At 43.8% G+C, this 14672-nt stretch overlaps 1 protein-coding gene across 1 annotated transcript in view; it reads left to right on the top strand.

Annotated features, from left to right (window-relative positions):
• The window catches only part of ATXN10 (ataxin 10), a 1000711-nt gene that overhangs the window by 439151 nt on the left and 546888 nt on the right, over window positions 1-14672 (top strand). The window contains exon 6 of the mRNA XM_069228252.1: window positions 12896-12976. Coding sequence (XP_069084353.1) covers window positions 12896-12976 — 81 coding nt within the window. The remainder of the gene's footprint in view (window positions 1-12895; window positions 12977-14672) is intronic.

Genomic DNA, 14672 nt, shown 5'->3' with positions numbered 1-14672 from the left:
AAAAAACAAATAAATTATAATGGCCCATAGTGTCACGAATAACTACCACAGTTTAATCTCTACCGTTGTTTTTAAAGACATGCTGAATAGAACTACTATGCCAACCTAACGTAGTTCTGCTGAGCAGCATCGGCGGGTCAAAGACCCGCACTCCTCAACTACCTCCTTCTCCCAGGGACCTTAACTGCGGTGCCAGAGGCTGCGCTGTGTAACGGATCTCTGTTCATGCCAGAGAACGCCATTGCTTAAGTAGACCCGACCAACTTCCTGCAGTCCAGAATTCTTCATGGCAAGGCAGAACGGCACTCCACCGAGCACCATCTTAAATAAAGGAACTTGAACAGCAGCTAGGCGCTATGTTGCAGAGCAGCACCTAGTTGTAGGTAAGGAGCACGGTGTGCTTAAGTATAGCTCAATCTGATTACATGTGATGAACACCTATTTTAAAATAATGCATTCTAGTTCTGGCATTTGAATGTGAAATAATCCGTATCACCTTGCACAGTCGAAGTGGTGCCCAGTTGCGGTAAAGATGCAATGCCACGTCCTGCGTTGTTGTCCAGGATCCCGTCGACGAAGGCTTGCGATGCAAAGTCCAGCATCGAGGAAGGATTGCGCAGTTGGGGCGATGTGTCAGTTCCGAGGAGCTGCGAGGCTGCGATGCGAAGTCCAGCATCGAGCAGTTGGGGCGATGCGTCAGTTCCGAGGAGCTGCGAGGCGAAGTCCTGAGTCATCATCAAGCCTTCCATCAATGAGGGATGCAAGGCTTTACATCACACAGCGGCGCTTCCGCAGAGGCTGCAGAAGCGATGCAGGTCTTTGCAGCTTGTCTAATTCAAGCAGCAGGAATGTGTCAATTCTGCTTGGTGCTGCGCCACCTGGCAGATGAGATGCTTCAGAGCCGCTGGGTTCATAGGCTGGCAGAGCACCTTAGACCCACAGCTAAGGGTCCAGGACTGGGATGGCACCACTTGGCAGGGCAGGCTCAGAGATGGTAGGAACCTTCTGTCCCTGAGGCTCAAGTCGGGAGGCCAGCCAACTAGCCCTTGAAGTACCTCCGGGGTCCTAGGTTCAACAGATTCAGGTCAGGTCCTTCCCGCCCAGCCAAGAGAGCAGCAGGGTCAGTACAGCAGTGCAGCAATTCTTCAGAGCAACAGTCCAGTATAGTGACAGTTCTTTCAGCAGAATAGCAATCTTTCTTCTTGGCAGAGTATCCACAGGTCCAGAAGTGTACTGAAGAGTTGGTATCTGAAGTCCAGTATTTATACCTGGGTGTACCTTTGAAATGCACAGTGCCCTTCTTTCCTGGCCCTGGGTGCTGACTAACTACCGTGGGTATGCAGCCCTTTGTATGGAGGCAGAACACAGCCTACTCAAGTGTAAGTGGGACAGGGCCCAGCCTGTCACTCCTATCCTGCCAGTGATGGCTGTTGGAAATGGCCCTTTTTGCATAGTTGCCCCAAACGTTTTGCGTTCCTCATCCTCTTTTTGCTGAATTAGTTTTTGTTGGCTTTAGGACACTGAGCATTTTACCACTTCTCCACTAAAACATGATAACATTGGTATAGACACAAACAGCATTATTAATTTACCTCTAAGTCCCTTTTAAAGTGATATACCACATACCCAGGGCCTGCAAATTAAATGCTACTAGTGGGCCCTCAGCACTGATTGTGCCACCCACTTAAGCAGCCGTGTAAACATGTCTCAGGCCTGCCTTTGCAGAGCCTGTGGGTGCCAGAAGTACCTGTCCCCACACAAAGGCCAGATTTTTCCCTCCTGATAGTCTGGAGCCAGGACTGGGATGAAAGGGGGACCTGTGCACTTCAAGGAGCTGTTTTGAAGTCACCCCCACTTCAAAAGCACATTTGGGTAGAAGTAGTGGGGCTCTGACAACTCCAAATCAGTACACTTCTGGACTTGGGAAGTAAAGACTGCAGTGCTGTAAGGATTGCCGCTTAGCCTGACTGTTCCAAGGAACTGCATCTCTGCTTTGCTGAACTGCCCTTCTGATCTCTGCCCTGTTGAGGTCAAGGACTGGTCCTATCCTGCTAAACCCCGAGTGACTCCAAGGGCTTGCCCCCTGTTCTTCTGCAGTCTCGGGGACATCAAAGAATGCCTGCAACTCTCCTAGTGCTGCTGGACTGTGCCATCTGTGAGCCCCACCTGTGCCTGAGGTGCCCCCTCCAATCCTAAATCTCAGATGTGGTTTCAGCAGCTGGTTTCTGCAAAAACAATGCATTGCCTCAAGTGCGTGAGAAATTCTGCTGCATCGCCCCTTCGACGCAGAGGCTATTTGACTACAGCAGGTTCAGAGTCTGTGTGGCTCAACAATGACGCTCTGCCCGGCTCGATGACAAAACATTGCATTCACTTCAGCGTCGTCCAACGACAACACAGTGACCCGACGCATCGTGCCCTTGATGTCAACCCTTTGGTCCATCAAAGGTACTGTTTCAGCCGACCCTGTGTGGGTTCTCATGTCGGCCTTCCCTTCATTGTGGTCGGCCTCAACTTTGGATTTGCACCTGTCCCTCGTGACCTCAAGTAACCTTAATCTGTTGAGACTTCTAAGCACTATCTTACATTTAATCTTTAAAAATTAATATTACACATTGCCTCTTAAGTTAAGCCTACCTGCTCTGTGTCAAGCTACCAGAGGGTGAGCACATATTAATTTAAAGTGTGTATCTGACTTACCCTGACTGGGATTGTGGTCCCCACTTGGACAGGGTGCAAACCTCTGCCAAGTAGAGACCCAACTTCTAACAATGGCCCATCCAGGCACACCTAAACTTCCTATTGTGTTTGGCTGTCTTGGAGGAATACAGATAGCTCAAATGTCCACTACACCCAGTCACGTGACCCAGTGACAGGCTGCAGGCTCCAAATGGCTAAGGCAGGAAAATGCCACTTTTATAAAAGTGGCATTTACACAATTACAATTTAAAATCCAATTTAGGACTTTTCATTAGAATTCCAGAGGTGTTGAACATGTAAGAGTTACCTCTTCGCATTTGTAAATTACAGCTTATTACATGTAATGACATAACTCCAGTGGTTTTCTATGGCAGTGGTAGTCCTTGCAGTACTGACAATTTAATTTAATATATATTTTTTTTTTACTAGGACATGTAAATCTAAAAATACATGCCCGCCTTGTAACTATATAGCACCCTGTCATTTGGGACATCAAGGGCCTACCCTAGGGGTATCTTTCTTGTGTTAAAAGGGAAGGGTTGGGCCTGGCAAAAGGTTAATTTTGCCTGGTCGAAATGCCAGCTTACAACTGCACACACAGGGTGCAGTGGCAAGCCTAAGACATGTTTAAAGTGGTACTTAAGTGGATGCCACAATCAGTGCTGCAAGCCCACTAGTAGCATTTAATTTACATTCCCTGGGCATGTTTAGTTCCACTTTACTAGAGACTTAAAGGTAAATTAAATATGCTAATTGGGTATAATCCAATTCTATCATGTTTTAAGGAGTGAGCACCAACACTTTGGCTCTAGTTAGCATTGGTGAAGTGTGCAGAGTCCTAAAGCCAGCAAAGACGAAGTCAGCAAACAGGAGGGTTGAAGTAAAAAATCTACAGGCTAAACCACGCCAAAGATGGCAGGTCTAACAGTGACCATTTATGCTTTTGTCTAGCTCTAGAGGTCGCTGTCTGTTAAGTTTGCCAAACTGCCCTTTGGAAGGAGGCTAGAAATAGTGTCCCTGATGTTGGGCAGTAGCTTGTTAGCCTGCCAAGTAAAGAGATTTGAGTGTGACAGGTTCAGCAGAGTATCTGCTTGGGTCACCCTTTCCATCTTTCCTGATGGAACAGCCTTCGTCAGTGTAAGTATATCCAGCTGAATTTCCAAGTTAGAACATTAGAAGTGTTATCCTAATTTTGAAGGGATGTTTGTTTCTCAGCTGTTTCTGGGTGTTGAGACAGAAAATGGGACTCAATGGAGAATTTACCATATGGTTTGAGACAGATTCCCTTTGGGTCTGGTGGCACCGTCCATGCTTTTTCAGTTTATGAAGCTTCCTCAGATTAATTTTGATACAGATCTGTGTAAACTCATCATTTGATGGTAGAACCTTCTCACCTGCCACTGCTTCCTGATCCTTATTGTTTGACTCTGAAGGTACTTTGAGGTTTGAGTTTCGTGTTTCCTGAATGATCCGGAGTAAGATTTCCGGTTGTAGTGGGGACAGCAGGATGACTCTCTAGTTCCGCCTAACCATGGGGCTGGCTTTGTTTTCGTGGCTTGAATCATAAGGAGGCAAAGGCTGGATGTGAGATGTAAGAGGTTCCTCCATATCCAGACATGATCTAGGGTACAGATTTTCCAATTTGAAAGGTAGGAGTCTAAGCTCTTCAATGATATCATTGACTCTACCTTGTTTGTGTAACCTGGTCAAGTTTGGCAGAGTCCTTATTACGGATTCTATGGTTGAGTGGTGTTTATCCAGTGAGTCAGCAATTTATCTTAGCTCGGTTAATTGAAGGTTCAATATCTGGCTCTGGGACAATATGGATTCTGAAATACTCAACAGTTTTTGCAATTGCCCCCATAGCTGCAAAAAGGCAGGTGGGCCGTCATCCATCCCTTGGTTGATGGAACTATTTGGATGGGTTGGTGACTTCCTCATTATGTCCAGGATCTACATTGCCATTATAAGTTGAAGATCTCCAGGCTGGGTCATCTTGAATCATACATTCTAGATCTTGTTCTACTACAAAGACAGTTGTCCATAGGGATAGATTCGCAGGATTGCAGCCAGGCGAGCATTCAGACACCTACCTGCAGGTTGCATGGCTTCAGAAGATGGATGGTACAGCAATGAACAGCCTTATCTTGCGGGGTAGTCAGCCAGGTCCCACCTGTGACCTGTTGTACGCCCTGCACAGCTCTCCATGAGAGAGGATACTGCGAACATGGTCAGTCCTGCTTGCAGGCGCCCGGGGGAGAACTACACCATGCCACATCTTAACCACAGCCTCTAATCCAGCACCAAATATTTAAAATTACCTGGACATTCTCCAGGTCATCAGAAAATAGATATTCTTATTTCATTGCTGCATTCAGTGGTGTTCCGTGCTCATGTTGTCTGTCAGCTGTTGTGATTTCATGCAGTAGTGATCATTTCCAATAGAAATGCATTACAGAGCAAGACAAACAGCAGAGTATGTGCTGCGACTGATAAATGACATAGGCAGATGTTGCTTATATGGAGTATGTAACACTTGATTAATACTCTCATTGCAGCAGTCTTGGGTAGAGGAACTGTCTAGGTGCCAGGATACCAGACATGGGAAAGGCTTGAAGGAGGGATAGGTTGTCATATATTTAGGTTTTTAATGAAATCTTGAATGTGTGGTGATAGGGAGTGGCCGTCTGTTGGCTAGGAGTTTCCTTCCCCTGGATGGAGTCCTCTGGATGGAAACAACTAAATACTTCTGAAGGCTGCAGGCTAAAGTGGATTCCAGTGAAATATTCTGAGCTCGTCTTATTCACTTCTTCTGCCAGGATAATTTTCTGAATAAATCTAACACACTACTGTGCTCAGGAGGCTTGTATTTTTTTTTAGAATATATATTATTATTATATTATATATATTGAGATATGCATTTTCACAGAATATGTGTAGATGTTTCCTTAAACTTTGTAGGTATTTCATCCTGTGTTGACAGGCCATGAGCCAGGACCCCACATTTAGGCCATCGGTACCACTCGGTGGGGTTCTGTTCTAAAATGATTTTTGTTTGCAAGGTATGGATGCCTAGAGATGGAAAATTTACGATAGCAATTCATCATTCTTTGGCTTTAGTCTGATCAGATTGGATTAGCAAGCATAGCTGTAAAAAAAACTTTTTCATTTTTTTGATAAATAGCATACAAATTACTCATAATATGGGGGAAAAAAAAATCGAATTCTACCAGATTATTTTTTAATTTTACTGAATTTAACCAATTACGATTATTAATTGTAATCATAATAACATAGTCCTTAAAATAAGAAAAATAAAACTTAATTGTATTCCTCATAAATTGATATAGATTGTATGCATTATTTTCACGTACAATTTCAAGTAATAGTTGTCACATCTTACATAGATAATGTATGTCATGAGTGAACCTAAACACAATTTTATAATTCACATTTATCGTCATCATCTTCTTCTGAATAGGTGTTATCATTCTCTGCGTCTGTTTGATTTTCACAGGTGGGAAGTCTGCACATGTCAGTGCACTTGAGGTCATTTAGACAGCAGACATGTTGGCAGTTTGCAGTTCCTAATGCAGTTGCAAGCTAGTACATCTAACACAGCCTGAGGTGCTGCCTGCCCCTCCATCCAGTCCACTACCAGTTGCGCTGCTCCCTCATAGAGCATATGGCAGTAAGATGTAAATGACAATTTCCTTCTTAAGCAGCACGCAGCAGAGCCGACAAGTCATTTTCAAAAATATCCACATACGACATCCAAAATGCAGAGATAGCTCCATCGTCATGATGTTCCAGGAATACATCCTAAAGCTATTTTAGTTCGGCAAAGGCAGCATTCTGCAAGAGGTCGTCTAATCTCTGTTGGTATAGGTCTTTTGCAAAGTCATTAATATCCTCAGTGAAGGAGTAGAATACCTGAATGTTCTCTTTGTAATTCTTCTCCACCCAGGGGATAAATTCCAACCAATCCAATCTCAACATAGCTTCATACACACACTTGTGTACTCGAACTGCATGATTGTAATGCAACCTTCTAGTACTTATGATATTGATCCTTCTTCTATCATGTCTGCTTCAGTGCAAAGGCCGCAAAGGCCAGCGTCTTGAAAGTGTTTTCCAAGAATGGACATGACATTGCAAATGGTGTGAAAGGTGCCCATTGGACGAATGATTCTGTTGTACGTTGCTTTGTGCTTCCACACAATCTCAGTTGCTTTTGAGTAGAGAACTTGATCCATGAACACTACAATTTTCACCAAATACAGTGATTCTTTAATCAGCTCTGACTGTTTCAAAATTTCAGAAACAGTTGTCAACTCAGTTGCAGAGGCATAAATGGTGGGCAAGTAGCCAATGAAATCCTGTGATACACTAACTAGGTCTCTAGTACTGATCTTAAATCCTGTCCAACTTGGTTTTATCTGTGCGAGGCTCACTTCTTGTCTTGTATCAACCCAGATTATGCTCTTATTTTGTGCAAGCTTCAATTGGGCAACACATTCTGGCATGACTCCGGTACTTGTCATCAATGACTGAGGCCCAACTCGTTCATCAGAAACATATATGAACAATTCTTTAGTATTTGCGGTAGTCAATGTTCTTTGCTTTTGTTTCTCAGTGCTTAGGATAGGATCTTTAAAAGGTTGTGGTCCAAACAACTTGGGCTTCACAGTCATACTGTTGACTCGATAAGTTGTCCCCTTACCCTTGGAAGAGTCGCTTCCATCCTATCAGTGTTATCCCATGCTAAGTTATTGACGAAATGAGGCCGAATGTCTGCTGGAAGAATGATTTGCTCATTTAACCCCTTCGCTGCCAGGCCTTTTCCCCCTCCTGTGCCAGGCCTTTTTTTGGCTATTTGGGGCAGTTTGCGCTTAGGCCCTCATAACTTTTTGTCCACATAAGCTAGCCAAGCCAAATTTGCGTCCTTTTTTTCCAACATCCTAGGGATTCTAGAGGTACCCAGACTTTGTGGGTTCCCCTGAAGGAGGCCAAGAAATTAGCCAAAATACAGTGAAAATTTCTTTTTTTTTTAAAAAAAATGGGAAAAAGTGGCTGCAGAAGAAGGCTTGTGGTTTTTTCCCCTGAAAATGGCATCAACAAAGGGTTTGCGGTGCTAAAATCACCAGCTTCCCAGCTTTCAGGAACAGGCAGACTTGAATCAGAAAACCCAATTTTTCAACACAAATTTGGCATTTTACTGGGACATACCCCATTTTTACAATTTTTTGTGCTTTCAGCCTCCTTCCAGTCAATGACAGAAATGGGCGTGAAACCAATGCTGGATCCCAGAAACCTAAACATATCTGAAAAGTAGACAAAATTCTGAATTCAGCAAGGGGTCATTTGTGTAGATCCTACAAGGGTTTCCTACAGAAAATAACAACTGAAAAAGAAAAATATTGAAATTGAGGTGAAAAAAACAGCAATTTTTCACTACGTTTTACTCTGTAACTTTTTCCTGCAATGTCAGATTTTCGAAAGCAATATACCGTTACGTCTGCTGGACTCCTCTGGTTGCGGGGATATATAGGGCTTGTAGGTTCATCAAGAACCCAAGGTACCCAGAGCCAATAAATGAGCTGCACCCTGCAGTGTGTTTTCATTCTATACCGGGTATACAGCAATTCATTTGCTGAAATATAAAGAGTCAAAAATAGCTATCAAGAAAACCTTTGTATTTTCAAAATGGGCACAAGATAAGGTGTTGAGGAGCAGTGGTTATTTGCACATCTCTGAATTCCGGGGTGACCATACTAGCATGTGAATTACAGGGCATTTCTCAAATAGATGTCTTTTTTACACACTCTCTTATATTTGGAAGGAAAAAATGTAGAGAAAGACAAGAGACAATAACACTTGTTTTGCTAATCTACGTTCCCCCAAGTCTCCCAATAAAAATGATACCTCACTTGTGTGGGTAGGCCTAGCGCCCGCGACAGGAAACGCCCCAAAATGCAACGTGGACACATCACATTTTTTTAAAGAAAACAGAGGTGTTTTTTGCAAAGTGCCTACCTGTAGATTTTGGCCTCTAGCTCAGCCGGCACCTAGGGAAACCTACCAAACCTGTGCATTTTTTAAAACTAGAGACTTAGGGGAATCCAAGATGGGGTGACTTGTGGGGCTCTGACCAGGTTCTGTTACCCAGAATCCTTTGCAAACCTCAAAATGTGGCTAAAAAAAACACATTTTCCTCACATTTTGGTGACAGAAAGTTCTGGAATCCGAGAGGAGCCACAAATTTCCTTCCACCCAGTGTTCCCCAAGTCTCCCAATAAAAATGATACCTCACTTGTGTGGGTAGGCCTAGCTCCCGCGACAGGAAATGGCCCAAAACGCAACGTGCACACATCACATTTTTTGAAAGAAAACAGAGGTGTTTTTTGCAAAGTGCCTACCTGTAGATTTTGGCCTCTAGCTCAGCCGGCACCTAGGAAAACCTACCAAACCTTTGCATTTCTGAAAACTAGAGACCTAGGGGAATCCAAGATGGGGTGACTTGTGGGGCTCTGACCAGGTTCTGTTACCCAGAATCCTTTGCAAACCTCAAAATTTGGCTAAAAAAACAAATTTTCCTCACATTTTGGTGACAGAAAGTTCTGGAATCAGAGAGGAGCCACAAATTTCCTTCCACCCAGCGTTCCCCCAAGTCTCCCGATGTAAATGATACCTCACTTGTGTGGGTAGGCCTAGCGCCCGCCACAGGAAATGCCCCAAAACGCAACGTGGACACATCACATTTGTTTAAAGAAAACAGAGGTGTTTTTTGCAAAGTGCCTACCTGTAGATTTTGGCCTCTAGCTCAGCTGGCACGTAGGGAAACCTACCAAACCTATGCATTTTTGAAAACTAGAGACCTAGGGGAATCCAAGATGGGGTGACTTGTGGGGCTCTGACCAGGTTTTGTTACCCAGAATCCTTTGCAAACCTCAAAATTTGGCTAACAAAACACATTTTCCTCACATTTTGGTGACAGAAAGTTCTAGAATCAGGTAGGAGCCACAAATTTCCTTCCACCCAGCGTTCCCCCAAGTCTCCCGATACAAATGATACCTCACTTGTGTGGGTAGGCCTAGCGCCCGCGACAGGAAATGCCCTAAAACGCAACGTGGACACATCACATTTTTTGAAAGAAAACAGAGGTGTTTTTTGCAAAGTGCCTACCTGTAGATTTTGGCCTCTAGCTCAGCCGGCACCTGGGGAAACCTAGCAAACCAGCGCATTTTTGAAAACTAGAAACCCAGGGGAATCCAAGATGGGGGGACTTGTGGGGCTCTGACCAGGTTTTGTTACCCAGAATCCTTTGCAAACATCAAAATTTGGCCAAAAAACACTTTTTCCTCTCATTTCGGTGACAGAAAGTTCTGGAATCTTAGAGGAGCCACAAATTTCCTTCCACCCAGCGTTCCCCTAAGTCTCTTGATAAAAATGGTACCTCACTACTGTGGGTAGGCCTAGCGCCCACGAAAGGAAATGGCCCAAAACACAACGTGGACACAACACATTTTTTCACAGAAAACAGAGGTGTTTTTTGCAAAGTGCCTACCTGTGGATTTTGGCCTCTAGCTCAGCCGGCCCCAGGGGAGGGCAGAAATGGCCTAAAATAAATTTGACCCCCCCAAACCCCCTCCCTGCCCGGGAGCGACCCTTGCCTACAGGGTCGCTCCCACTGCGTGACATTGTTGCCAAAAAATAAATCCCCGGTGCCTAGTGGTTTCTGCCCCCAAGGGGGCAGATTGACCTAAAATCGGCCAATCTGCCCCCAAGGGGGGCAGAAATGGTCTAAATACAATTTGCCCCCCAGGGGATCGACCCTTGCCTAAGGGGTCGGTCCCCATCTCTAAAAAAACAAACAAACGAAAAAAAAAACACAAAAAAATAATTTGCCCTGGCGCCTAGAGGTTTCTGCCCCCCTGGGGGCAGATCGGCCTAATAATGGCCGATCTGATGGCCTAAAATAAATGTCCTTAGTACAAACTGCTAAGATGTTAAATCACAATTAATGGTTGCACACTCTCAAAGACTTTTGTCAACTCGGTGGCCTTGATTAATTTCTCAGGCTTTGAAGTTCCCGTGTAGCATTTCATCTTTCCACAAAATATACATTTTTCAAGATACACGTTTGACTTTAATGATGATCTTCTTTTTAAGTGTTTACTCATGCTCTCTCTCATTCCAGCATCATCACTGACACTCGCTTTAGCTTTTCGCTTAATAGTCTGTACATCTCTCTTCATAGTAAGCAGGCTCCTGTGGTAAAATACTTGGGGAACCGTGTTGTTTTCCACATTTCGTGCAATGTCTACAGTGGAATGTAATTCCTTACTTGAGCTGCCCCTAACAAAGGTTTCCATGATGAGTAGTCCTGCTGGCTTGTCATTGTAACTCAATGTTGGACATTTGACCATAAATGAATTACACACTGGGGATCAGAGGGACAGGATGTGCTTGTTTCAGTCTTTTTCATGATGCTGCACAGTCATTCACCACCACCTCTGGACAAAAAATAATAATTAGAACATTTATAAATTTTACTTGGTGTACTTAATATAATTATAATTAGTATTATAATTATCAATTTATATAATCACATTTACTGTAGTTGTAATTTTCAATAATACAATTCACAGTAATAAAAATGATTTAAACATTTCCATTTACATCAAGGTATTTTGGGAGTGGAGTGGTAACTCACAAAAGGCAAAGGGTTATGTTTTGCTATCACATATTTTTCCAACTCTAGGCATCCATACCTTGCCAAAAAATCATATTAGAACCCATCCCCCAAAGTGGTACTGATAACATGGTTGGCTCAAGGCCTGTGTAAGGATGTTACTGAACTGTCGGTTCTCGTTAAAACACCCAGCCACACTGGGTACGTCCACATTTTCGAACAACCCAACGTGACTGTCAAAACAGAAGTGGCCCTACTACCAGCATTGACCATGCAAAATAGTGGACCCTAAAGCAGCCTTAGTTAGGATGATTTGGATGCAGAATATTCTGTGTCCTAATGATATACACTCCCAGTGATGTTCAATGCTTTTTAATATGATGTGATATGAAACAGGTAGGCACTACAGTGTTGAGAGGAATGCAGATGTAGTCCCGTCTCTTCCACTAGACATGCTGCTATTTTCTATTGCAAATAAAATAGTTCTTAAGTCGAAGTCTACTGCCATAGTCTAACCTAAAAATTTAAGAATTTTATTAGATATTCTTCACAAGACCTTAAAGGAGGCGAAAATAAGAACAGAATACATACATTTGCCAAGACAAGGAAGATTTTTCCGCCCCTTTAATACCCAAATTTCTGACCAAACGAACCAGAGTTAATCCGGCCACATCCTGGATGGCCAGAAGGTGGGAGATCTAAGTTTGTTTGTTTTAGCAGTACTCAACTCTTGGATGCATTTTGAGTAAGCTAATTTCCAATGATGGTATTTTCTTGAGGGCTGAACTGTGATCTGCACATGATTGGGTGCAATAAGGCTGGCCACTTGCTCACCCTTTTCAAAATTCTTTTCATGGTACTTCCATGAAGAGACCATTTTATGTATAATACAGGGGCGGCTGCTGGCAGGAAGGGCTGGTGAGGCAGAGCGCGCAGGGGGAGCAGATAATTTAAAAAAGAAAAAACACTTACCTGCTGCAACCCCCACATCTCCTCTGCTGCTCCTGCCGCCTTAGTGCTTCTGCCTTCCTCCCCTCCCAATCCAGACGGTTCTTTCATGCTGTTTACACAGCATTAAAGAAGCACAGGGAATGCCCTGAGTGGGCTGAAATGCACTTGGTCTCCAGAGTTCTAAGTGCGGATGTCAGTTTGGCTGGCCTTGGATGGCCGGCCAAACTGACGTGCACTTGGAGTGCACGTAGCATTCTTTCCCCCCACACTCCTGTAACGCTGAGAATGCTGGCTCCGCCCCACTCTACCTAAGTTGAGAAATCTAATGATAATAAAAATTATTTTATTATCATTTGATTTTATAGCTTCCCTGCTTCCTCCTTTCAGCAGTGGGCAACACTCCTCCGCCATATCGGAGGGGCCACCCCTCGTATAATCGATGTTGCCTACTCTCTGTCGCAAGCTTTACATGATCAATTGAATACATGCCTGTCTGTAACTTGTTAAGCTTTTGGACAATAGTGTTTGACTTTTCTTCTTGCTTTCTAGGTTCCTTATTGTAACTGACTATTTCCTCAAATGCCCAGCATTGGTGGAAGCCATGTATTCCAAAATGAGCAATCAAGAAAGGTAACCCCAGAGAAAGTAAATTTTTTCACTCTCTATTTATCCATTTTGTATGGTTGAAAAGTTGTGTAGTGTTTTTAGTTGGCACAACAATTCTTAATATTGCTTTTTTTTTCTCGGCAATGGGTTAAAATTGGGTTGTGAACATTGTATCTCATCCACAATTGACAGTACTTTGTGTAGGTTTGCAAAAGCCAGGTTGATGACATTTCTTTATAAAGATATATTAAGATGTGGAAAAACCTTGGAGCCAGTATTTCCTGTGAGTTCTAAGACCTATAGAAGATGACACCCAGCCTTTTTTTGCAGCCAATATAGTAAAGATTCAGCAGACAGTATCGCAGTGACCCATGTAGGATCTGTACTTTGTGTTTTGACAGCTTGACTGGCATTCCCAACATACCATAACATACTTTATTGCTCTAAGATGCATCAAGGTCCTGATTGGAAAAAAATATATTTGATCCCTTAATAGACTTGTGTTCACAGCAAATTGCGCTCGATTAACAACCTGTGCGCGTGCAAAATCCAATGAAGCGCAACTCACAGGGAGAAGTGAGAAGAACAGTCAAAAGACTTGCTTACAAATTGAGATCGCCGACCCAGGAAGAATCAGAAGGCAGTCACTTCGCGTTAGATGTGGGAGAGACGCAGGAAGGAAAAAGTTAACAAAGTTTAGACTCTTAAAGGTAGTGCAAGAGGTGTGACAGAAATGTACCTGATGCTAAACTGCCTTTTCCTAAGGAGATTCAAAACAGCAAATTCACTGGCCAGTTAGCAATAGTTTGCAAGAAAAGGATGCCATGTCTAAGAATCAAATCAATGAATTACATCTTTTGGTAAAGTGAAAAGCATTAAGCTAAATTCAAGCAAACTCTTAAATTAGTCGGCAAAAAGCAGATTCATTAAAAGTCCTGAGAATGTTTTGCTTTACAGCAAAAACATAATGAACCTATTATAGAATTGTGTTTGATGTGCTGCTCTGTGAATAACTGTGCTGATAACCATTTACTTTACGGCTTGTTGCCCATACATAAGTTGCCTATGTAACAGTTGCAGCACCAGCTTGTGAGGATTGTGTATTTTTTCAGTTAATATTTCCATGTGCATGATGAGCATGAAAATGTTTGAGAATTTTCAGACAAAACATTTTTTCTCCGAATAAATGTCCTCTGTGGGTCATGTCCAACATAGTCTTAGCCCCATGTTTAGGCCAATGGTAAACATTGTGGGGGGTCATTATGAGTTTGACGGACGGAAAAGGCCCTCCACCAAACTTCTGCGGTCAGGTTGCCACGAGTGCAGCCAGCTTCCCGTGGGCCCCATTATGAGTTCCCCGCTCGGTCAGCAGCCAGCGGGGAACAGCCTACAACATTGAAGCCGGCTCATAATTGAGCCGGCGGCAATGTTGCAGTGCGTAGGGTGCACCAGCACCCGTTGCGCTGTTCACTGTCTGCAATGCAGACAGTGAACAGCGCGACAAGGCTGGCCATGGGGGCCCCTGCACTACCCATGCCAAGTGCATGGGCAGTGCAGGGGCCCCCTGCACCCTGTCCCTGCCAGCCTTTACATGGTGGTGCTACCGCCATGTAAAAACTGGCGGAGAGGGGGGTCATAATCCCCAGGGCTACCTCCTGTGGAGGTAAATTGGCGTTCTGACTGTGGCGCAACGGTTGTAATGTGGCATCAGACTGCCGCC

Source organism: Pleurodeles waltl, chromosome 4_1 (assembly GCF_031143425.1).
Source record: "Pleurodeles waltl isolate 20211129_DDA chromosome 4_1, aPleWal1.hap1.20221129, whole genome shotgun sequence".
Classification (NCBI taxonomy): domain Eukaryota; kingdom Metazoa; phylum Chordata; class Amphibia; order Caudata; family Salamandridae; genus Pleurodeles; species Pleurodeles waltl.
Note: the sequence above shows the minus strand (reverse complement) of the source record. Positions and strands in the feature narration are given on the sequence as shown.